Source organism: Mustela erminea, chromosome 9 (assembly GCF_009829155.1).
Source record: "Mustela erminea isolate mMusErm1 chromosome 9, mMusErm1.Pri, whole genome shotgun sequence".
Classification (NCBI taxonomy): Eukaryota; Metazoa; Chordata; class Mammalia; order Carnivora; family Mustelidae; genus Mustela; species Mustela erminea.
The window spans coordinates 38,662,602-38,685,920 of record NC_045622.1 but is presented as its reverse complement, the minus strand read 5'-3'; the positions used below and the strand labels follow the sequence as shown (position 1 = coordinate 38,685,920).

The 23,319-nt window shown below is 42.8% G+C and overlaps 1 protein-coding gene across 5 annotated transcripts in view; it reads left to right on the top strand.

The window, feature by feature from the left end:
• FAT3 (FAT atypical cadherin 3) overlaps positions 1 to 23,319 on the top strand; it is a 648,153-nt gene that overhangs the window by 550,588 nt on the left and 74,246 nt on the right. For all 5 annotated transcript variants that reach the window (XM_032359439.1, XM_032359437.1, XM_032359438.1 and 2 more), the window contains 4 exons: positions 3,889 to 7,962; positions 11,620 to 11,816; positions 12,800 to 12,953; positions 15,167 to 15,400. In XM_032359439.1, coding sequence (XP_032215330.1) covers positions 3,889 to 7,962; positions 11,620 to 11,816; positions 12,800 to 12,953; positions 15,167 to 15,400 — 4,659 coding nt within the window. The remainder of the gene's footprint in view (positions 1 to 3,888; positions 7,963 to 11,619; positions 11,817 to 12,799; positions 12,954 to 15,166; positions 15,401 to 23,319) is intronic.

Here is a 23,319-nt window from a genome sequence, read left to right as displayed (position 1 = left end):
TGCCAAATGATGTCTCCTTTTATGCCAGTGCTGGAAAGGCCTCTTTCCCATGATTTAAATGTGGAGCATTTTTGTGAGTGGTTGAATTAAAATATGAATGCTAGAATGACAGTTTGGGACTAAAAAATATTAGAGAAAGAAAAGCCAACCATCTTCTTTATACAAAAGCCACTGCAACAAATGATAATCTAAAACTATTTCCTGTATTCGGCGCCCACATTGTATCAGCGTTGAAGCTAAGCTCTATACAAAGAAAAAAAAAAAAAAAAGGTAGAGAAATAAAAGAGAGTAGTTCAAACAGCCAGTTGCCCCAAGCAACTTCACTTGTTTCTTTTGTAGATATTTATGGAATTTTCTTCTAACCTAAAGCCTGACCAGTATTTTTTTAAGTGCTATTTGGCATCTGTTGTTTACCACAGAAAATTTTAATTATTTAATTATATAATCCTTGTTCTTCTAGTTCCACAAATAATGTAAGGAAGCTTCTTTTTAAAAACACAAATGTTTAAATAATGTCACAGAAAGTATCGCCTGATCCAGGAGCTCTTTGGACTCTTTCCACAGTTTTTTCCCTAATCTTAGATATATTTTTCTTTTCCTGGTATTCATCCACGTGCCTACATTTTTCCATATCCCTGTGCTCACTGAGGTAGGGAGTTTGATTTCTGTTTTTTTTTTATTTAGCATTTCTTAAACATTGTCTACGGTGTCTGCTTGATTTTGTATTTATCATTAAGGCTACTATTTACAGTCTCCTAGTTAGGCAGATAACTTCTAAGCCAATCGGGAAGTTCTGAGGAGATGCACGAGTGCCATTTCCCATCCTGCTGACAAAACCACTTTCCTTATCTTTCCACAGCCACACGCTGAGGCCTGGTGCTATGGGTAGACAAAGGATTCCGTCATTCCTTTAACTGCTGACTAAAAATAGAGAGAAAAGTTTTTTTCTTAAAACATCTTTTCTGTAGAAAACTCGTATTTCCAGAAACTCATAGGAATGATTGGTAACTAAAAAAAAACAAAACAAAAAACCAACCTCTGATTGTTTGTGTAGGAAGATAATGAGGATTTCAGTGTACACAGTAAGTCCCAAGTGGTCCTGGGGCTCCTTTGTGGACAGACAGACCTCCACAAGCCCTGGACTGCTCCTGGCCAAGCCAGTTCCTTCCTTGATCCTGGTAGGAGAAAGGGAGGACCCAGATGCCACAACATTGTGAAATAAATGACAGGTGGTTGTGTAGAGTGTATATTTTCCGTAGGTTCTCTTCCAAACCTCTGCTTACTGGTGGGCCGTATGCTTCCTAACCCCTGCCCGGCCTCGGAAGTAACTATGGAAGCTTTTATCTGGGCCCACAGAACTAAGGGGATATTTGAGTGTGGAGCTTCAGTTCCTGTATTTGGTTCAGGTTTCTCCTTCGCGCCACAACGGCTCATGAGTGGCTCCAAAACAGGAGACACGAGGACTAAGAACTAAGTTACAACGGGGGCCTCTTGGATCCCAAGGGGCATACAGACAGAAGACTAACAATCTTTCTTCAGATCCACCTCTCCTCTTGATCATTTAATACATATTTACTGAACACCATCTTTGTGCCAGACTGTGCTACATTCTAAATAAGTCATGATATGTAAGATAAGCACAGCTTTTGCTCAGCTGCCAAAAGTCTACAAAAAACTGTAGATTCCAAGGAAATAAGCAGACGCTAGTTTCCGGGGGTTCAAGGATAGCCGGAGAGAATAAGCAGGAAGCAGATGCTAAGAAAATGGGCAGGGAGTATGTTGAAGAGGGGAAGAGGCCAAGAGCCCACTTTCGACCTGCTGTCCAAGAGCAGCAGCCCAGAGTGGTGTGCCAGGCAGGTGAGCAGCTATGGGGCAGCAGGGTTATGAAGTTCTTCTTGAAACCGGAAGCTGGCTCCCCTTGGTCCCTGCCATGTACGTCCTGCTGGGCATGAAGGAATGTGCTGGGTCTGCAGAAAGGGAGGACTTGGCTGGAGATTCCGCAGCAGGAGGACTCCACAATCAAGGAACACAGACACACTTGACTTTCTTGCATTTATCAGTTGGGGTTGACTGTTGGCCCCATTATCTCTACAATCTCTATATTTTCCTCCCGGATATGCTGATGTGAAATGATTCCTGTCTCCTTGCAAGGGTCTACGAATCAGACGTTGAACTCACGCTCAATTCCATTATTTATTGAAAGTTTGCACGCTTACTCATGAGATCATTGAACTTTATGTTGACCTCACAAAGTGCTCATGTTCAGGTGGCAAGGAAAAACTATCATGCTGACACAGAAGAGGACACTATGCGGTACTCACATGTGGGGGCTGGAATCCTGTTCTTGTTTGTTAAATTAATTCTTGAGGACACCTGGCTGGCTCAGTCAGTTAAGCAGCCAACTCTTGATTTTGGCTCAGATCATGATCTCAGGTTCCTGGGATGGAGCCCCAAGTCGGGCTCCACGCTCAGCAGGAGTCTGCTTGAGGATTTTCTCTCTCTCTCCCTCTCCCTCTTCCTGTGCCCCACTGCTCATGCTTTCACTCTCTAAATAAATAAATCTTTTAAAAAATAAAATAACTTAATTGTTTAAAAATAAGCAGGTTTTATAGAAACATGAGTTTTTTATTCTCGGACATGGAAAAGTTTAATGAATAAGTACATTGTAAGAAGTATGTATACAGCTATATTTGCTGCACATCTCAGGAGATACATATAAGTGCCATCAGGAAGGGAGCCGGTCTTAATAATAATAACAATCTCTGTGTCTGTGATACTGCTGTACTTCAAGCAGGGAAAAAAAAAAAAAAAAAAAAGCAGCTATAACTGAATGACCAAGATTTTTCACTTTGTTTTCAAAGAATCTAGACAGGAAAGCCTGTGTGCTCTTGGGGAAGTATCAGAAAGCCTGATGAGAGCAGCAAAAGCAGCTTGGTGAAGGATTCTGCGTAAAACTGTCCACTACTTTTCAGCCAGGTTCTTTACATTCTTCAAACCTTGTGTTGCTCACTCTCTGCTCCTCTCTCATTATCTTCATCTCTCAGCAATCTCAGACTCCACACCACTGCATGTTTCAGACGTGAGGCGCTAAACGTCTGAGGCGTCATGGTTCACAGCCCTTCCCATCTGAGCTTCCCATTGCCAGTTCCTCGGCTTCGGGAGGGTGATGCCTCCAGTTTTGGGTTTTAAGGTTGGTTCAGATGACTGGCAGTTCACTACGTCACCGGAAACCTCTCTGGTACTTAGCGAATGGGACAGTTACAGATTGGAAGAATGGCCTTATAATTTTTACGTCTAGTTTTAAGTGTGTGCATGCACGTGTGTCTTTTAGGGTTTGAGGGGTGAACAACATAAGGGTGGCAGAAAATATCCTGACAACTTACAGAGCAAACAGCTTAAGAAGAGTCCTTCAGACCCGAACAAAAGACCACCCCTCACCAAAGTAGTGTTTGGAGTGAAGTTGGTTTTGATAGGGTGAAATATAGCAAAGCCCACCTTTGGGATAATCTGTGGGATAATGTTCTGAAACAGCTCCTACAAATGTCTTTCTCATAACATGAAACATAGACTATGGCACTGGTTTAGGCAAAAATCCATTTTGAACAGTGGCATTGTACACAATCTTGTGGTGGTGGTGTTGTTAACACCACCTGAAATTCTGACCTGAGGATACTGACCTGAAATTCACAATTTTACTTAAAAAACTCACTTCAGTTGCTTTTGAATACCCCTAAAAGAGAAGTCTTTCATTCTATTTCATAATGAGATGGAACAAATATAAATAATTGCTTTCAACTTGCCATGTTGCTGCGAAGTATCCTTTAGATGAAAAATTAATCTTCAAAACATGATGTGTGACTTATTTCTCCATTTATCTCTGTATTTTAGGGAACACTGGGAACACATTTAAGATCGAACCAGTCCTGGGCATTATCACCGTTTCCAAAGAACCAGACATGACAACAACGGGTCAGTTTGTCCTGTCGGTCAAAGTCACAGACCAGGGTTCCCCGCCAATGTCTGCCACTGCAATTGTGCGCATTTCTGTTACCATGTCTGATAACTCTCACCCCAAGTTCACTCACAAAGACTACCAAGCAGAAGTAAATGAAAATGTTGATATTGGAACATCAGTCATTCTAATCGCTGCCATCAGTCAATCTACCCTCATTTATGAAGTCAAAGATGGAAACGTTGATGGGATCTTTACCATAAATCCATATTCTGGAGTCATCACCACCCGGAAGGCACTGGATTATGAGCGTACTTCCTTCTACCAGCTCATCGTTCAGGCCACTAACATGGCAGGCATGGCTTCCAATGCCACAGTCAATATTCAGATCGTTGATGAAAATGATAATGCCCCAGTTTTTCTCTTTTCTGAATATTCAGGCAGTCTGAGTGAAGCTGCCCCAGTCAATAGCATTGTCAGGAGCTCGGATAATAGCCCACTGGTGATTCGAGCCACTGATGCCGACAGCAACCGGAATGCTCTGCTGGTGTATCAGATTGTGGAGTCCACGGCCAAGAAGTTCTTTACAGTGGACTCCAGTACAGGTGCAATCAGAACAATTGCCAACCTGGACCATGAAACTATTGCCCATTTCCATTTCCATGTCCACGTGAGAGATAGTGGCAGCCCCCAGCTGACAGCAGAGAGTCCTGTTGAGGTCAACATAGAGGTAATGGATGTGAATGATAACCCACCTGTTTTCACCCATGCTGTGTTTGAAACTGTCTTACTTCTACCCACCTACGTTGGAGTGGAGGTTTTGAAAGTTAGTGCCACAGATCCTGACTCCGAGGTACCCCCGGAACTGACATATAGCTTAATGGAAGGTAGCTTGGATCATTTCTTAATTGACTCAAATAGTGGAGTGCTCACCATAAAAAACAACAACCTCTCCAAAGATCACTACATGTTGATAGCTAAAGTGTCTGATGGAAAGTTCTACAGTACATCCATGGTCACCATCTTGGTTAAAGAAGCCATGGATAGCGGCCTCCACTTTACACAAAGCTTTTACTCGACCTCAATTTCAGAGAACAACACTAACATAACCAAAGTTGCTATTGTCAATGCCATTGGAAATCGCCTTAATGAGCCCTTAAAATACAGCATCTTAAACCCAGGAAATAAGTTCAAGATAAAATCTACCTCAGGGGTCATTCAGACCACTGGAGTCCCCTTTGACCGTGAAGAACAAGAGTTATACGAGCTGGTGGTGGAAGCCAGCCGAGAGCTGGACCATCTGCGTGTGGCTAGAGTGGTGGTCAGGGTTAACATTGAAGACATCAATGACAATTCTCCAGTCTTTGTGGGCCTCCCTTACTATGCTGCTGTGCAAGTTGATGCTGAGCCCGGGACTCTAATTTACCAGGTGACAGCCATTGACAAAGATAAAGGTGCAAATGGAGAAGTGACCTATGTACTACAGGATGACTATGGCCACTTTGAGATTAATCCTAATTCAGGGAACGTTATTTTAAAAGAAGCATTCAACTCTGACTTGTCCAACATTGAGTATGAAGTCACCATCTTAGCCAAAGATGGTGGAAAACCCTCTTTATCCACCTCTGTAGAACTTCCCATCACAATTGTCAACAAAGCGATGCCTGTGTTTGATAAGCCCTTTTATACAGCATCAGTCAATGAAGACATCAGAATGGATACCCCCATTCTAAGCATAAATGCCACCAGTCCAGAAGGCCAAGGCATCATATACATCATTATTGATGGGGATCTTTATAAACAGTTTAACATTGATTTTGACACTGGGGTCCTGAAAGTGGTTAGCCCTTTGGATTATGAAATCACCTCTGTTTACAAGTTGACAGTAAGAGCCAGTGATGCCCTTACTGGTGCCAGGGCTGAAGTCACTGTTGACTTACTGGTTAATGATGTAAATGACAACCCCCCTATTTTCGATCAACCCACATACAATACGACGTTATCAGAGGCCTCTCTCATTGGAACACCTGTTTTGCAAGTTGTCTCTACTGATGCAGACTCAGAAAACAATAAAATGGTACATTACCAGATCGTCCAGGATACTTACAACAGCACCGATTATTTTCACATAGACAGTGCAAGTGGCTTGATCCTGACAGCGCGGATGCTGGACCATGAGTCAGTGCAACACTGCATTTTGAAAGTCAGAGCCACAGATAACGGCTTCCCATCACTGAGCAGCGAGGTCTTGGTTCATATCTATATCTCAGACATAAATGACAACCCTCCCATTTTTAATCAGCTCATATACGAATCATATGTGAGTGAATTAGCCCCCCGGGGCCATTTTGTAACCTGCGTTCAAGCCTCTGATGCAGACAGCTCTGATTTTGACCGCTTGGAATATAGCATTTTATCTGGGAATGACCGGACCAGCTTTCTGATGGACAGCAAGAGTGGCGTCATCACCCTGTCCAACCACCGGAAGCAGCGGATGGAGCCCTTGTACAGTCTCAATGTGTCAGTCTCTGATGGGTTATTCACTAGCACTGCACAGGTACACATCAGGGTACTCGGGGCTAACCTGTACAGCCCTACCTTTTCCCAAAGCACCTACGTAGCTGAGGTGAGAGAGAATGCAGCCGCTGGGACAAAGGTCATTCACATTCGAGCCACAGATGGGGATCCTGGGCCATATGGGCAGATCAGCTACGCCATCATCAATGACTTTGCCAAGGATCGATTCCTCATAGACAGCAATGGACAAGTCATCACAACAGAGAGGCTTGACCGGGAAAACCCTCTGGAGGGAGACATTAGTATTTTTTTGAGGGCCCTCGATGGCGGAGGGAGGACAACCTTTTGCACCGTGAGAGTGATCGTTGTGGATGAGAATGACAATGCTCCCCAGTTCATGACATTGGAATACAGAGCCAGTGTCAGGGCAGATGTTGGAAGAGGCCACTTGGTCACTCAAGTTCAAGCCATGGATCCAGATGATGGAGCAAATTCAAGGATTACTTATTCTCTATACAGCGAGGCCTCGGTCTCTGTGGCTGACCTCCTAGAAATCGATCCTGACAATGGCTGGATGGTCACTAAGGGCAATTTTAACCAGCTGAAAAGCACAGTGCTGTCATTCTTTGTCAAAGCAGTAGATGGGGGCATTCCAGTAAAGCACTCCCTTATCCCTGTCTATATTCATGTCCTGCCCCCTGAAACGTCCTTGCCATCATTCACCCAGTCTCAGTATTCTTTCACTGTTTCAGAAGATACAGCCATTGGGAGCACGGTGGACACCCTGAGGATTTTGCCCAGTCAGAATGTCAGGTTCAGCACAGTTAATGGGGAACGGCCAGAAAATAACAAAGAGGGTGTCTTCATCATAGAGCAGGAAACAGGCACGATCAAAGTTGACAAACGCCTCGATCATGAAGTCAGCCCAGCATTCCACTTTAAAGTAGCAGCCACCATACCCCTGGACAAGGTAGACATTGTGTTTACTGTGGATGTAGATATCAAGGTACTTGACTTGAATGACAACAAGCCAGTCTTTGAAACTTCCAGCTATGAGACGATCATAATGGAAGGCATGCCTGTGGGCACCAGACTCACACAGGTGAGAGCCATCGATGCGGACTGGGGAGCCAACGGGCAGGTCACTTACTCCCTGCACTCAGATTCCCAGCCTGAAAAGGTCATGGAAGCCTTCAACATTGACAGCAACACAGGCTGGATCAGTACCTTGAAGGACCTGGATCACGAAACAGATCCCACCTTCACCTTCTCTGTGGTGGCCTCTGACCTTGGAGAGGCCTTCTCTCTTTCGTCCACAGCTTTGGTCTCTGTCAGGGTGACGGATATAAATGACAATGCGCCAGTCTTTGCCCACGAGGTATACCGAGGGAATGTGAAGGAGAGTGACCCTCCTGGCGAGGTGGTAGCCGTCCTCAGCACTTGGGACAGAGACACTTCCGACATTAATCGCCAAGTGAGCTACCATATTACGGGTAAGTCAGCCACACTTGGCTTTCACTCTGTGTACTCTGCTCTCCCAAGAAAGGTGGGCAGTGGCAGGAGGTGAGAGTTGGAGAGAAGAAGGGAGATGAGATGGGGGTTGAGAGTAATAAAACCTTTCTGGGGCTGAGTAAAAGATCTCTGAGTGGGCAGGGTTTCTCAGTTGTTGGTTGTGGCTGAATGAGCCTTAGTTTGGAGTCCATTCCTTCACCTATGACACATTACCCAGATTGGTACCCAGTCCTTGAGCTGCTATATCGTTTAAAAAGGAGTCCAGCCAGGGCACCTAGGTGGCTCAGTCAGTTAGGTGGCTGCCTTCTGCTCAGGTCATAATCCAGGGTCCTGGGATGGAGTCCCGCATTGGGCTCCCTGCTTACTGGGGAGCCCGCTTCTCCCTTTGCCTTTGCCTGCCATGCCCCCTGCTTGTGCTCTTCTCTCTCTCTCTGTGTGTGTGTGTGTGTGTGTGTGTGTGTGTGTGTGTGTCAAAGGAAGGAAGGAAGGAGTCCAGCCAATTATCTCACTTGAAGAAATTAAAATAACAGCTTTGGGGTGGGGCGCATGTATTTTTAACTCTAATCCTACTTCTTGTATTGGTAAGAAAAATAAATAGCTGGGGCTCCTGGGTGGCTCAGTTGGTTAACCAACTGCCTTCAGCTCAGGTCATGACCTCAGGGTCTTGGGATCGAGCCCCGCATCAGGCTCCCTGCCCAGCGAGAATCTGCTTTTCCCTCTTCCTCTGCCCGCCCCCATGCTCTCTCAAATAAATAAATAAAATCTTGAAAAAAAAATTCTAAAATAAATAAATGACTAGCTGATCCCAGTAAGCTTGACTCACAAGTTTCTCCCAGTGCTGAAAATTCCTATGCCTGCACGCGTACATACCTGTACCAATTAAAGGGCGTGGTTTGACCTTTTACTAAAACTCTTAAGTTATAACTCTAAATCAAAGGGTATTTCTCCTGATAACTCAGTTTTCTTGGATCCCTTTTTTGTCTTTCCTGATAATAAGTAGCAGTTCAGTGGAAAAGCCAATCTAGATCAAGGAAGTCACCCAGAGCGGACCAAAAAAGTGTCACTGTTGCTGAGGGGCAAAGGATTTCATGTCAGTGTCACTCAGCAGGGGTAGCTTCCTGGGGGTGACTGGCTTGAAACTGCAAGTGGAAAGGTTGGTGGGACAGGAGTAGTCTTCCTAAAAACGACTGAAGTGTTTTAAAGCTAGTATTTTGATGTTGTGACATTCAAAGGCAGAACATAAGCAAAGTGCCAAAAGATTTTAAAGAATCCATCAATACTTGTAGTCAGGTGGCTTCCCTTTAGAAAAACTACATTATTCAAAGTGAAAAATGAATTAATTAGAATGCCCTCAGGACACAGAATCTGCTTAAGTACGTAAGTGGGAAAGTTAATTAATCACTGCAGAATAAAATCCACGGGAGAGCATGTGTCAGTGCTTAGGAGAGTCACTCTTCCGCGTTACTCCTCTCCTGTTTCTTCCTGGAACTATTTTCCTGATGGTGCTTTCTTTTTAACTCTGTATGCATTGGTGCATTATCTGATGCATTCCCTTTTTTTCATTAAAATGTATATTTCTGCAGAAAAGACAGGAGCCGTAGTGGCAAGGGCAGAAAAGTGAGCAAAGACTCACTTGCATTTATTGGCATTCAGTTTCAGACAAAAAGCTTTTTAGAGATTCTGAGGGATACTTTCCTATTGGAAAGGCTTGCTGAATGTTCAGCTTTAATTATTTATCCTTCGTCTCTGAATTGTCAATGGATGATTTAAAGGGACCCTCCCATCAACTCTACCAAAGTAATAAGAACAGAGTAGCTTAAAGCTACTGTTACTATTAGACCTGCCAACCACCAACCGATTTTAATTAGATTTAACTTTTGCTCTTGATGTAACACAACTTGGCTGTGCTGCCGCAGTTTAACAAAGGACCATTAATCATTTTATTTAACAAAAGATGTGGGCCTGCACTGAAAGCATTTAAGAAAGAGGTTAAATTTGTGCATGCTAAAGTAATATTCAACTGAAGCATAATTGAATCCTAGCCAGTGGTGAAGGAAAGTGATATCCCAGGGAGGACCCTGAGCCTTGCCAGAGCCGGTTTTTCAACCTCAACGCTATTGACATTTGGGACTGGATGAGTTTTTGTTGTAGGTGGCCGCTCTGTGCATTGTAGGATGGATGCCTGGCAGCATCTCCGGCCGCTGCCCAAGAGACTCCAGTTAGCCCCATCCTCACCCGCTGGGGGATGCTATTGTGACATTCAAAAATATCTCCAGATGTTGACAAATGTCCCGGCGGGGGGCGGGGGTTGTCTTCCAGCTGAGAGCCACTGCCCTAGAGGAATATACGGCCCTCATCATTTCTGTACCGTCTACCCCCAATATGGTTCATTTATCCCGCGGCTGTCCCCCCACGGCGGAGGCCCCTGGACTGACGCCTGAGCAGTGAGAAGTGCAGCGGGGCTAAATTTCCTGTACTTCCGCCTCAGTCTCTCTGGCAGGACCCAAGTCTTGGCCCTCTGCTCCTTGAAAGATTCACTGTGAGAAGCTGAGATGGCTCCGCTCAGCCAGGAAGCAGTATATACGCTTTCCTTATTTATTTGTTTAGGGTCGGTCTTCCCCCACTAGAATGTGCGCTCCAACCCAGGAGCGGGGATTTGTGTCAGTTTTGTCCGCCGCTTTAGCCGTACTGCCCAGAACAGTGCCTGGACTGGAGCAGGTGATAGATACTTGTTAAATGCCCAACGAAAATAGTGCTGATCTAACTGGCTTTCGGGCTTCTTGCCAGTAGTCTTGTGCAGCCTTCCTCCATGATGTGAGTGACACTGTTTGCCTCTTCAACATTAGAAGGTCAAAGCAGCTGTCTTCTCCTTTCCTCTTCCTGTCTTGTCCACGCAGCTTTTTGTCTCCAGGTAACGTAATGATGTGGGGAAGTCATATTGCTGGGACCACTGTCGGTGGTGTCGTATCATAAAAAGCTGTTCTACTGCATCTCTTCTCCTTTTCTTCTGCGATCACCAGCGTCACTCTGATAAATTTCATCTAATTGCAGCGTTTATATTTGAACCACTTGTTCCGTGACCCCTGGTTTGGGCCATTTAATACTGATGGGTCTTCCTCTGTCATGCAAACTTTTTTCCCCCAAACACCCATGCTGGTAAGACGCACGAAGCTGTATGAGAGTTTTCATTAAAGGATTCCTTAATAGAACTGACTGCCTTCCCTTGATTGCATAATCACCAGCTAATGAAATTGTCTTGGTAACAAGAGCTATAGTGTATCACATCCTCTCTTGAGACAAAGTGCAAAGACAATTGTATCATCCCGGGAAGAGGATTGATTGTTCGCAGTTTGAATTTGATTGTCCTTCAGGGGGACTAAACAAGAGATCATCTCCAGCTTCTCTAGTGCATTCTGTTCTCTTGGAAAGTTACTGTTTGACAGTCCTTACAAGTGAAGCATATAAATATCGTGCTTTGTTGCAAGAGAATCAGAAGGAAGTGACTGTCTTTTTTTTTTTTCAGTTTTGTAAACGATACAATCGGCAGACCAGCTGGATGACCCCACACGGGCCTCTCAGTGGAGGCGTAGATCAAAGCTTTTCATTGCACATCTTCAAAAATGCTTTTTTCACTGTAGGAGGGAACCCCCGAGGAAGGTTTGCCCTGGGCCTGGTGCAGAGTGAATGGAAGGTCTATGTGAAGAGACCTTTAGATAGAGAAGAACAAGACATTTACTTCCTCAATATCACTGCCACCGACGGGCTTTTTGTCACCCAGGCCATGGTGGAAGTGACCGTCAGTGATGTGAATGACAACAGCCCAGTGTGCGATCAGGTGAGATATGTGCAAATGTCTTATATATATTGCTGCTTTTTACTCTGCCCTTCTAAAATTAAATCAGAGCCCATTTCATTTTTCTCCTTAGGGTCAAGCTCCTTTCTGTGCTTTTCTCCTTAAATTAGTGAGCTCCATTTGGATGCCAGAGGGTAGGAAAAGGCATAGGTGGGAAGTTCAGATACCTAATTTTGCCCACCCTCCAAAAAAAAAAAAAAAAATCCAAAACAAAACCTTAAAATTAAATAGTGTTTAAGGAATCATAAGAGACCTAATGACGTAAGGACTTAGGTCTAAATCACTGATTCTATAAAAGAAAAATGGACCACTCAAAAGCAGAAATTGTTTTTCTAATAAGTTTGCACAGCTGGTTAGTGGCAATGTTGGTTATGAACCCAGGTCTCCAGGCAATTCATGAAATAGCTTGTCCATCACAATACAAAACATGACAGCCAGCACAAGGTACCAGTAGCAAATTTTATTTTCTTTTTTACTGAACTTAAATCTCTGTTAATTTACCTTTGCCTTACTATGTGGACCAAGAGACAATATTGGTAGTCTATAGCTTAGAAAACCGTTGCAAATAGATTGACTCTATCATACGAATGCCAGACATGGAACTCTTTAAAGAGTGGAAGGGTCCAAAGAATCCCTGGTGCTTAACAGAAAAGGGGATCGTGATCAACACGTGGCGGGACCTTTGTCTGCTTTCTTCACCCTTGTAGTCCTAGCATCTAAATCGTACCTAGCACATGGAGGGACTCAATCAGTATTTGTCGAATGAATGAGATTGGCCGGGGACTAGGGCAGGGCAAAAGACATACCACATTTCATCATATATTGTAAGATAGCTCTGTAGTGAAGGGAGAAATAGCCAGAGCTAAATAATATGAATGCATTTTTAAAGAAACCATTTATAATGTGAAAGATGGCTATCGCCTCACAAATACTAATGACTTCATTACCTTTCTTTACTTTGGCAGGTTGCATATACAGCTTTATTTCCTGAAGACATTCCGTCAAATAAAATTATCCTGAAAGTCAGTGCCAAGGATGCCGACATTGGGTCCAATGGAGATATACAATACTCACTCTATGGATCTGGAAATGACGAATTTTTTCTAGATCCAGAAAGTGGTAAGGTCAAATGTATTCCTTGGGGAAATGCCATTGCTAATCCGTGAGAAAAGTTGAATTCTCATGTGGTCTCATCACTAGTGGGTAGTTAGCATCCAAGAACTTTGTTATGATGCCCTTGCTCTCTAGGACCCTAAAAAATGCTAGTCACACTTGGTGTCTGAAGATGTATTTAGCCTATAAAATTTGCCCTGACTTTCCTTACATTTATTAGCATCAAGTAATCAGATGTGGTTTTCCTGTTTTTCATATCTGATTTAGGAATCTGCTCTGTAAAGAATATAGAGTTACATCACAAATGTAAGTTGCAAACCAGACAGCAGTGCATAGGAAGGAAGAGTTTTTCTCTCTTGAAATCCCTTTTGGGTCCCTTCCCAATGCTTATTAATACACTTGTCTGGTTTTTATTAAATATTCCTGCCTAGTTTCTCCAAAGCTATGAGCCCTCAGATTAGCCTTGATATTCAGGCAAAATTTATAAGGTCAGACGTTGGGTATGTTAACGGCAGATGCCCACATTGAGGGCCAGAGCTAATGGAAAAGACATTTCTTAATGGAGGTATGTCATTTCAGTGCTGTATACTGGATGGCTCGTCCAATGGCAAATTTTAAATGAGGTGTAAAGACTGAATAATTTGCACATTTCCAATGTTGTGTTTGGTCCTAATGAATAATAACTAACTATTGAGCCACCAAAGATGATGGCTTTTCCCTGCCCCTCTCCCGTGTCAGCTGGGTCCTACTAGGAAGCACTTAGCTACACGGAAATATACTGCTTGGCTACATAGACCTAGCAATTATTTATTAAATAGCTAACATTCATTGAGTAACTAGTAGATATAAAAGCACTTGATGGGATATCTGCGATAGGCTACAGAACCAGCCATGTCCACGGGATATCATAAGCCAGTGGGAAACACAGACCAGTAAGCTAATAATAATAATAATAATAGGCAGAATGAGATGAGTATCCTAGAATGGTATTAAGGGAGTTATATCTGGGCACAGAGGAAAAAGGCGCTGATATTCTCACAAGGGGTAAGAGGAAACTGTTTTAAAGAAGAGCTAGCATCTGACCGAGGCAGGATTCTAGAAACGAAAGTAGGTTCCTGCAGGCCGTAGCGGCGGCAGGAACAGCGAGCACAGCACAGCCGGGGAGGGCCGCTTGTGACATTGTCCCTGGCAAGAAGAGTTGTGGAAGGGCTGGTGATGGGCGGAGGAACTGCAGGCCAATCGTGGGGGGTCCCTGAGGCCCCAATGAAAAACCCCTGGAAGTTTCTGAGCAGGAGAAGGAAGTAGTCCAAACCGTGTTTGAGAACTGGCCTCAGCAAGGAGGCCACAGAAGGAAATGCTTTATAAGCCTAGATGGCTTGGTTGGAAGGTCTACTAATTGTATTTAACAATAATTACACTTCAGGAGTCATACTTTTCCCCAAATCGCGTTTATTCGGGTCTGTCTCTGCTCGTTGCCATTGTCCATTGAAATTTAAACAACCACCTCGAGTCTCCACAGGGACTGATGCCCAGCACGAGCATAGATGACCCAGTGGATAAAGTACAGACATGACTTACCTGCCGATCCAAACTCTGCAAATATTCCTCCACCAAGAGTCCTCCCCCCAACAACCACAGGCCCTTCTATATCTCGGCAAGTCAGGTTTACCCCATCACGACAGAATTCCTTCCAGACCTTTTTCTGCTAAAACCAGCTTCTGCTTTGATTGTTTCCCTCTAAAACATGGAATAAGAAGATACTGAGTCTCTGGAAGCAGAGACCCAGCCCCTTCTGGGTCTGTGGATTATTGACATGTCTGACCATAGGAGAACTAAGGATGCTCGTCCATTCGCTATGTTTTTTCTGAAAATTGAGCAGAAATCTAGAGACATGCTTTGCTGGTCCCCAGAACATGTTTTCAGAGGTTTCAAGGGGCATAGAGCCTTCCAAGGTAGCCAAAAGAAGGAAATCCTGATACCAGAGGTTTCACAATGGGATTAATTAATTTAAAGGCCACACAGTTGATTTGTTGTTGCCTCGAGAATCCCATAAATGTTTCCCTGGTGCTTAACATTGAATTTCCTCTGTCTTTCGAAGTATGAGACGCCTGGGCCAAATGTCATTGCTCCTTCCTGTGTTGGGGATTCTTTATAAACTTGGTTCTCTGCTCTTCAAAGAAAGAGGGTTTTTTGAAAAGCCAGGCCATTTATTTTCACAGGTGAGTTAAAAACCTTGGCTCTCTTGGACCGGGAAAGGGTCCCCATGTACAGCCTGACTGCCAGGGCCACTGACGGAGGTGGTAGGTTCTGCCAGTCCGACATCCACCTGATCCTGGAGGACGTGAATGATAACCCACCTGTGTTTTCTTCCGACCACTACAATGCCTGTGTCTATGAGAACACAGCCACTAAGGCCCTGTTGACCAGAGTTCAAGCTGTGGATCCTGACGTTGGTAAGTCAGTTGCATTGATGGAATGCCTCCATGTTTTATGCACTTGGCATATCTTCACCTTTCCTTTGGTGTCACCCGCCGACCTGGGTTCCTTGGCATTAAACCAATGACCACGTGTCAGCTCTTCTCCTGATACACTCCACATGTGCACAAGAACTCCGCAAGGTGTCCTCCCCACTTTCCAGCATCTAAAGAAGTGATGCTTTTAATGTCCTTGCCTTTTAACAAAGAGTTTGGGATTTGTTTGCTTTTTTAACCTTTAGAATAAAAATAATAGCTTTCTTATTTGCCCATTCCTCCTGAACACAGTTAAAATGCTGTGTCGCGTGGCCAAAAGAATTCATTTCCATTTCTATAAAGAATTGCATCACATGCTTCAGCTGACATATGACAATCGCGATTTATGGGAGAGCCCCCTAGTGCAAAGAACAATTACTAAATGGGCTGCCGGTCCAATGTCAATTTTTTTTAACTGCCGCTTTCCAATAGTCTTTTGGTCACATAGATCCTGACGTTACTAGACAGAGTGAGGGTGGTGGAAGTAAGAAGGAATTTGAAGTGAAAGTTGCTAATAAAGTTTGTGTTCAAATCCACTTTGCATAATGAGATGGTGGGTTAGAGAAGACTGGAGTTAATTGCAGGTAGTCCTTTGGAGAATGCATAAGTTATCGAGGTGACTGCATGATGGAGTGTAAATACAAAAGGGCATATAGAGAGCCTCTTGCGTGTGCATTTTAAGAGCTGTAAATCAGAGGACAAGCGAATGATGGGGTGTGTCTGCGATGCTAAACAGGCCTTTATAGAATTCAGTGTCTTATTGCTTAATTCTGAATTGAAAGAAAAATTATTGGACTAATGGAAAAGTAAATATATGATAATTAGTTGAAAACAAGCATAGAACCTGGGGTCTCTGCGTATTTCCCCTTCAAGAAATTAGTGGCTACTTCAAATTATTGCTCTTATCTCATTAACATAATTTTCCAGGCGAAGAACCAACCCTGTAAAAGTCTGCATATTATGTAAAGCTTGGTAAAAAATGGTGAGCCGGAAAAGACTCATTTGGGATTTATAATTATGGAGTACCTACAGATACTCTTTTTGTTCTCTTTGTAACTGTATTTCAAGTTCCTTCCAAAACAAGGCCCCAAGCACCCAGGTTCATGTATGTTTCTCACCTTGCTCCACCGCTGTCTTGTACAAATACTCTTTTTTAAAGGATCACTAGAAAACATTCTCTGGACTTGTAGGAGGAGACTTCTGGGGGGAAAACATAAATGGAAATTATGCAAATAAATCTTGTAATAATTTAAATTTGAGAATGTGTAGTTGAGCCATAGATGAAATGTTAAGATTGATTTTTTTTTCAATTAAGTTATATTAAAATCCTAATTTTTAAAAATGGAAATGTTTCTACTCATTTCCTTCATGAAGGAGTTGGGTCAGTTCTGTCTCCCAGAGACTGAAGACAGAAGGAGACTGATTAGGGCACAGGGTAGCATGACCAGTGGACAGTGGGGGGATGTTACGGGCTCCCAGATGTGGCTTGTACTGAAGAACATACAGTTAGCTCCATCCACCTTTTTGCTTCTTCTGAGTCAGCCATCCAGGTTGGGAGTTGGGGCAGAGGGATGACTAGACTCTGGGCCTTTAGCTGGGAAGAGATGATAAAGCCTTGAAAGGACCAAAACCAGAATAATGATCTCATCAGCACCTGCCTTTGCTCATTTGCACTCATTAGCCAAAGTCTCACGTTCAGCTCTTCAGGTAGATCCTGAGGTTGTGAGTGCTGCTCATGTAATAAACTTTCCCCAACCGTAGTGTCTGTCTCCGAAAAATTCTAGCATAGCAACCTAGTTTCTATTTCTCAGTTTTCGTACAACTCATTGAGCTATAAAAAAATAAAAGAACTGAGATAGCTAAAACGAACAAATGAACACATGAAAATGCAGAGTAGGCACCTGACCATGTCTCAGGCCGAGGAAGTGGGTGTGCCAGTCCTGGCCAGAGCCTGCAGGGGGATTCCAACAACGGAGGCATCAGTCTCAGCTCTCATCAAGCCAACTTCCTCCGAGTCCCTGGGCATCAGTGTGGCCTCGGCCATTTTCTTTAGCAGCCCGATCAGAACACTTTCTTTCTCATCTGTCATGACGGACCACAGAGGAGCTTGAGCTGTGTACTGAGATCACCAGCTCATCCAGTGGACAGTTCATTTCGGGGCCAAGTTGAACCTCTGAGCCGAAGCTGAGTTTGTACATTCATCATGAGACTGAATCCAGCCCTCTGGTGTCTTTAGTTTGGCTTAATGGTGTTCTAAAAAGTTTGACCCCATTGTCAATAAATGTCAGGAGATTTTTATTCAAAATTCCAGTTTCTAGCATATTATCAAAACAGCAACAGCCCTCAGAAGACTTCATGTACACAGCTCCATAGTGACAGGAGTTGTAGGAGAAGCAGGAGCATCACTTACCCACTCTATTTCCAGCCACTTCGATTAATGTTAATTATTAACATTAATTTAATTAATTATCTATGAATTAATTAATTAAATTGACTGATTAATTTGATTGATTATGAATTGATTTAATTAATTTAATTGATTAATTAATTATAAATTAATTAATTTATGCTACTGCCTGACCCTCTGGGCCTCTTTAGGACAAGAAAATAGCTGATTTTTTAAAAAATTTTATTTTGAAATAGTAAGAGGTTTATAGGCCATTGCCAAAAAAAAAAAAAACATGTACAGAAAGTCACATGTTCCTTTCACCCAGCACTTTCCCCCAGTAAGGACATCTTGTATAATGTAGTACACTATCTGATTTGGTGTGTGCATGTGTGTGTGTGAGTGTCTAGTTCTATACAATTTTATCACTTGTGTAGCTTCATGTAACCACCATCACAGGGTTCCCCCCTGTCACCCCTTCATCACCACACCAACCTCCTCCTGGTGCTTCCTTCCCAAACTCTAACCCGCCAGCAACCATTAATCTCCATATATATAATTTTATTATTTCAAAAACATTATTTAAAAAGAATTATATAGTTTATCATTTTCTGAGATTGGCTTTTTTCATGAAACAAAGATCCATCCCAGTTGCCCATTCCCTTGAGATTCGCCCCAATTGGTTTTTGGTCCGAGGAAAGAACATTGGCTCCATCTGTGTAGATGATGGGACTGTTTGGTTCATGAAACTTCTTTTGTTCAGCATATTCTTTTACCTGAAGATATAAATTACTTCATCACCATTTAGCTACAGCATATACTAAGTCACTGTAAATTACAGAGAAAAGACAAGGGCATATTCCTCTGAAATCTGATTCTATAACTTCATGAATTCAAAACTTTTATATAGACTTGCTAAACTTTCATAGCCTGATTTTCTAATTTGAAAAAATATTATTACTTTTAGCCAAACATCTCTTTCCTATGCTGAATTCATTATTCATAATACAACCAGACTAATGTTAGAATAATTGCCTACACTAGGAACAAAATCAAAACAGAGGAGGACAAGATAAATTCAACACCCATTTTATGAGCTCTAAGAAATAGTATGGCAACTGTCTAGATTTTAATATCAAAGCTTTAGTCTTCCTGTAAAATGGAAATATCCTCAATCCCATAAACTAATGGCATGACTTTATGACCTAACATGCTTAAAAATGTGATCCTTTGAGTAAAGATTAGGGGATCTTTTGTTGTACTACCTCTTTGGGGTTAAGATCTCCCTATTTAGTCTACCTCATATAGATAGGATTTGTGTCCAGCTTCCTAATTTTGAGGGTTTTCTAAGCTAACAAAGGAAACGTGCAGTGATGAATATCAGAACTAAAGTCTGTGACCATTTTAGGCAAAGTTATATGAAAATAAAATGTAAACATGCTCTACAAAATATGCTATAGCTCATGATTTATTGAGAGGACAATTTCCAACATATTTGAGATGCAAGAAGACATATTCTTCCTGTTATGGACCGGGGACATAAAACAAAGAAAGGTTCTAATAAGCAACTCACTTACTTCTTTCTTATTGACTATTTCCTGCAAGGGTTGGAACATCTTTTAGGGATTTCAGAGAAACTTGGGGATTCATAACACACATTACAATTATTTTCCATTCAATTTAACAGAAATTTAGTGAGTAGCTATGTAGAAGACACTACAGAAGGAAACGCAAGATTCTCCAAGATGAGGAATACGCAGTGCCAGGCCTCAGGTCATATGCAGGAATGAAGAACATGAATCAGGAGCACACACACATTTAACAAAAGGCAGAGCTCCCAGAGCGAATAAGATTTCAACAGGCAGTGGTAGGAAGGCATTAGGAAGACAGGAACCATGAGGATAAGCTTGTGAAGTTGGAACATATGGACCCAACTCAATAACTGGGAGAGTATCGTGTTAGCCGGGATGGAAAGAAGTAAATGAGATGAGAAAAGTCATCTGGGCTTGACTGTGGTGGTTCAAACAGGCCAGGATTGTGTACTTAAACCAATCAGTGGAAAAGAGCTACTGAGTACTTCTGAGAAAAGAACTCATCAATTCTAGGTTTGGGAAATGCTAATCTGACAGAAGCCTCTAAATTGAAGGTGAGGAAAGCTCCCAGGAGGGTATTGAAAAAGACCACAAGGGCCAAAATTAGAGTTGTGGCTTTGGGATTTAAAAAGTAGGAGCATGGCCATTACTCAAAGTGACTCTCGTGGCATAGGAGAAAAGGGGGAGAGGTGGAAGGGGAGCAGCCCTCCCCACCAGCACACCAGGAGAGGCCATAGGTGGACCTCTCAGCTAGCCACACCAGTGCACCCACAGCTGTCACGGCCCAGCCACACAGTCCACACAGGCGACACCCCTGATTCTGGACACCAGCAGGGGCCCTCTACATAAGGCCACTCCTTCAAGACTGGGAAACACAGCTGATCCACCTAACACAAAAACAAACACAGAGGGGGTGCCTGGATGGCTCAGTTGATTAATCATCTGCCTTCTGCTTGGGTCATGATCTTGGGGTCCTGGGATCAAGCCCCACATCAGGCTCCCTGCTTAGCAGGGAGTCTACTTCTCCCTCTCTCTCTGCCTACACCCCCCTTGCTCATGCTCTCTCTCTCAAATAAATAAAACCTTAAAAAAAAAAAAAGAGTGAGAGAGAGAAGAGAAGAAAAAGCACACTGAGAGCCAACAAAATGACATGGCAGGGAATATGATCCAAATGAAAAAAAATTTTTAAAACTTAAAATTAAAAGAACCAGAAATAAGCAATCTACCTGATAAGGAGTTCAAAATAATGGTCAAAAAGATCCTCACTGGACTGAAGAGTGGAAGAACAGAGTGAGAACTTTAACAAAGAAATAGAAAATATAAAAGAGAACCAGTCAGAGTTGAAAAATACAGTAACTGAAATGAAAAATAGAGGGAATCAGCAGCAGATTAGATGATGCAGAAGAATGAATTGGTGAGCTACAAGACAGGGTAACAGAAATTACCCAAACTAAAGAGCCAAAAACAGAATTTTAAAGAATGAGGGTAGTTTAAGTGACCTCTGGGACAATATCAAGCATGTTGCATATAACATTTGCATTAAAGGGGACTCAGAAGGAGAAGAGACAGAGAAAGGGGTAGAAAACTGATTTGAAGAAATAATAGCTAACAAGTTCACTAACCCAGGGAAGGAAACAGACATCCAGGTCCAGGAGGCACAAAAAGCCCCAGCAAGATGAACCCAAAGAGGTTCACACCATAACACATAATAATTAAAACCAGCAGGGAGTTCACTTCAAGGGCTTAAAGAAAAGTGAGAGGAATTCACCAAGAAATGAGAAGAAATGCCTCTCCCAGTGAGGGCTGTGTAGGTGGTGCATTACATTAAGGAATGAATTAACAGAAAATACAGAAAGTCTTTCTTAGAGTCTTCCAGAATGATGCCTTTCCCTCTAAAGTGAATGGTTAGGTCCTCATATTAACAGAGTACAGGAAAGAGACAGAAAAAAGTGATGATCTTGTGGCAGAACTTTCCTATTTTGACCCAAATATTTGTATTGCCATAGCCCTCAGAATTCTTAATTTTGTGCTGTCATTCACTATAATAATGTAAACTTGCTGTTCATGTTGGGGGTTCATTTTCTGAGTATTTAATGAGGGAGTTGATATTATGGCTCCTGCGCTGTGCTCTCATGGAGCAGATACCGGAATGAATTTGTTTTTCCAAAGCACCAATCTTGTCAGAGGAACTGAATGACTGGCCCCGTATCTTGGAGCATTATTTGTTCCAAGAGGGTAGCTCCTTATGAAGGAGCAGAGATTATTTATTGAGTAATGTTCATAAAAATAACCCATGTGGGTTGTTAAGCAGAGATCTTTCTACCAAACCACATTACATGGATCTCTCCCATTGTTTTTTAATCTCTTCTGACTCATCCTAGCCTTGTGTATGTGCCACTTACTGAGAGCCATGAAAAGTGATCTGGGAAGAAAAGTCAAGAGAGGAGATAAGTTCTCAGCAAAGTATTGTGGAGTAGGTGCTGGAACTATGACAGAAAAGCACGCTGAGAACTCTGGGCTAGCAGATTCCTACATCTTCATGGGACAAACTCAAGGGAGTGTCATTCACATCAATCTTGTAAGGACCTCACTGCATCCTTAGGCTCACATGTTCTTTCCTTGGTGTATGTAGTAGAGAAAGAAAGAGCTCTGTCTTCCTCTTCTTATAGACCACAAATCTTATTAAATCAGGACCCCAACCTTATGACCTCATTTAACTTAATATCTCCTAAAAACCCCATCTCCAGATACAGTCACATCAGGATTAGGACATCAACATATGGATTTCAGGGAGACACAATTCTTTGCATAGAACTCTCTCTCCCTCCTTTGAATGACTCACCTTGGGGAAGAGAGCTATGATATCCAGGTAGGTCTATGAGAAGCCCACATGACAAAAGACTGAATCCCTATTGGCAACTAGATGAGGGAGCTTGAAAGTGGACCCCTACCTCCATTTGAGCCTTCAGATGAAGGTGCAGCCCCACTCAACAGGGAAATGAGAAACCTTGAGCATAGCCAGCCAGCTAAGCCATGCCTGGATCCCTGCCCCCAGAGAACTCGTGAGATATTAAATATGTTGTTTCATGCTAAGTTGTGAGGTAATTTGGCATGGAGCAATAGAGAATGATCACTTTAATGCAAGTGTATGGGCCTTCTGAATTCTGTCCACATATCCTTAAGAATCTCTTGCCATTGCCATTACCCTCCCACAGGCTCCACTCTGGGAGGAAGAAGAACTGTCGTGCAGGGCAGTGGCAATAAAAACAGGGCCCTCCCTCAAGGAGGAGTGGTTCAGCCAAGCTGAGAACTTGTTGCTTTGGTGTGGCATGGTGAGTGGTAATACCACAGCATTGGCTGCTCCTTGTCGCTGTTCTCATGGTTTCCTGGATTTTCTCTGGAGCCATAGGCATCAGACCCTAGTAGATCTTGAGATATTACACTGAGAAAGCCCTGAAACAAAATCCATTCAAACCCTTTCTAATCCCGAAGAAGAAACTGAGACCCTTAGATAAAGAGACGTATCCAAGATGACTTTCTTACTGGCAGAATGGGATCTAAAAGGAGGGTATCCTGACATCTCAGTCCAAGGCTCTTTTCTGTATTCTAGTAATTTCTATCAGATGACTCAAGAGGAATTCAATTCTGATTCAGCCTGTATGCTCTTACATACCATTTTTCTATGTCTTTCCTAATGCCTTAGAGCTTGTTACCTCTAAGCTGCATAGGTCAGTGATTTAATGTGGTTTTTTTCTTCCCCAAAGCACTGTTATTCTCTAAAGTATTAGATCTTTGAAAGTGGCTGAGAAACTATTAAAATTTTCATAAAAATTAAATAATCCCCTAAAGACTTGGAGACATAAGCCATTTCTGGACCATGCTGT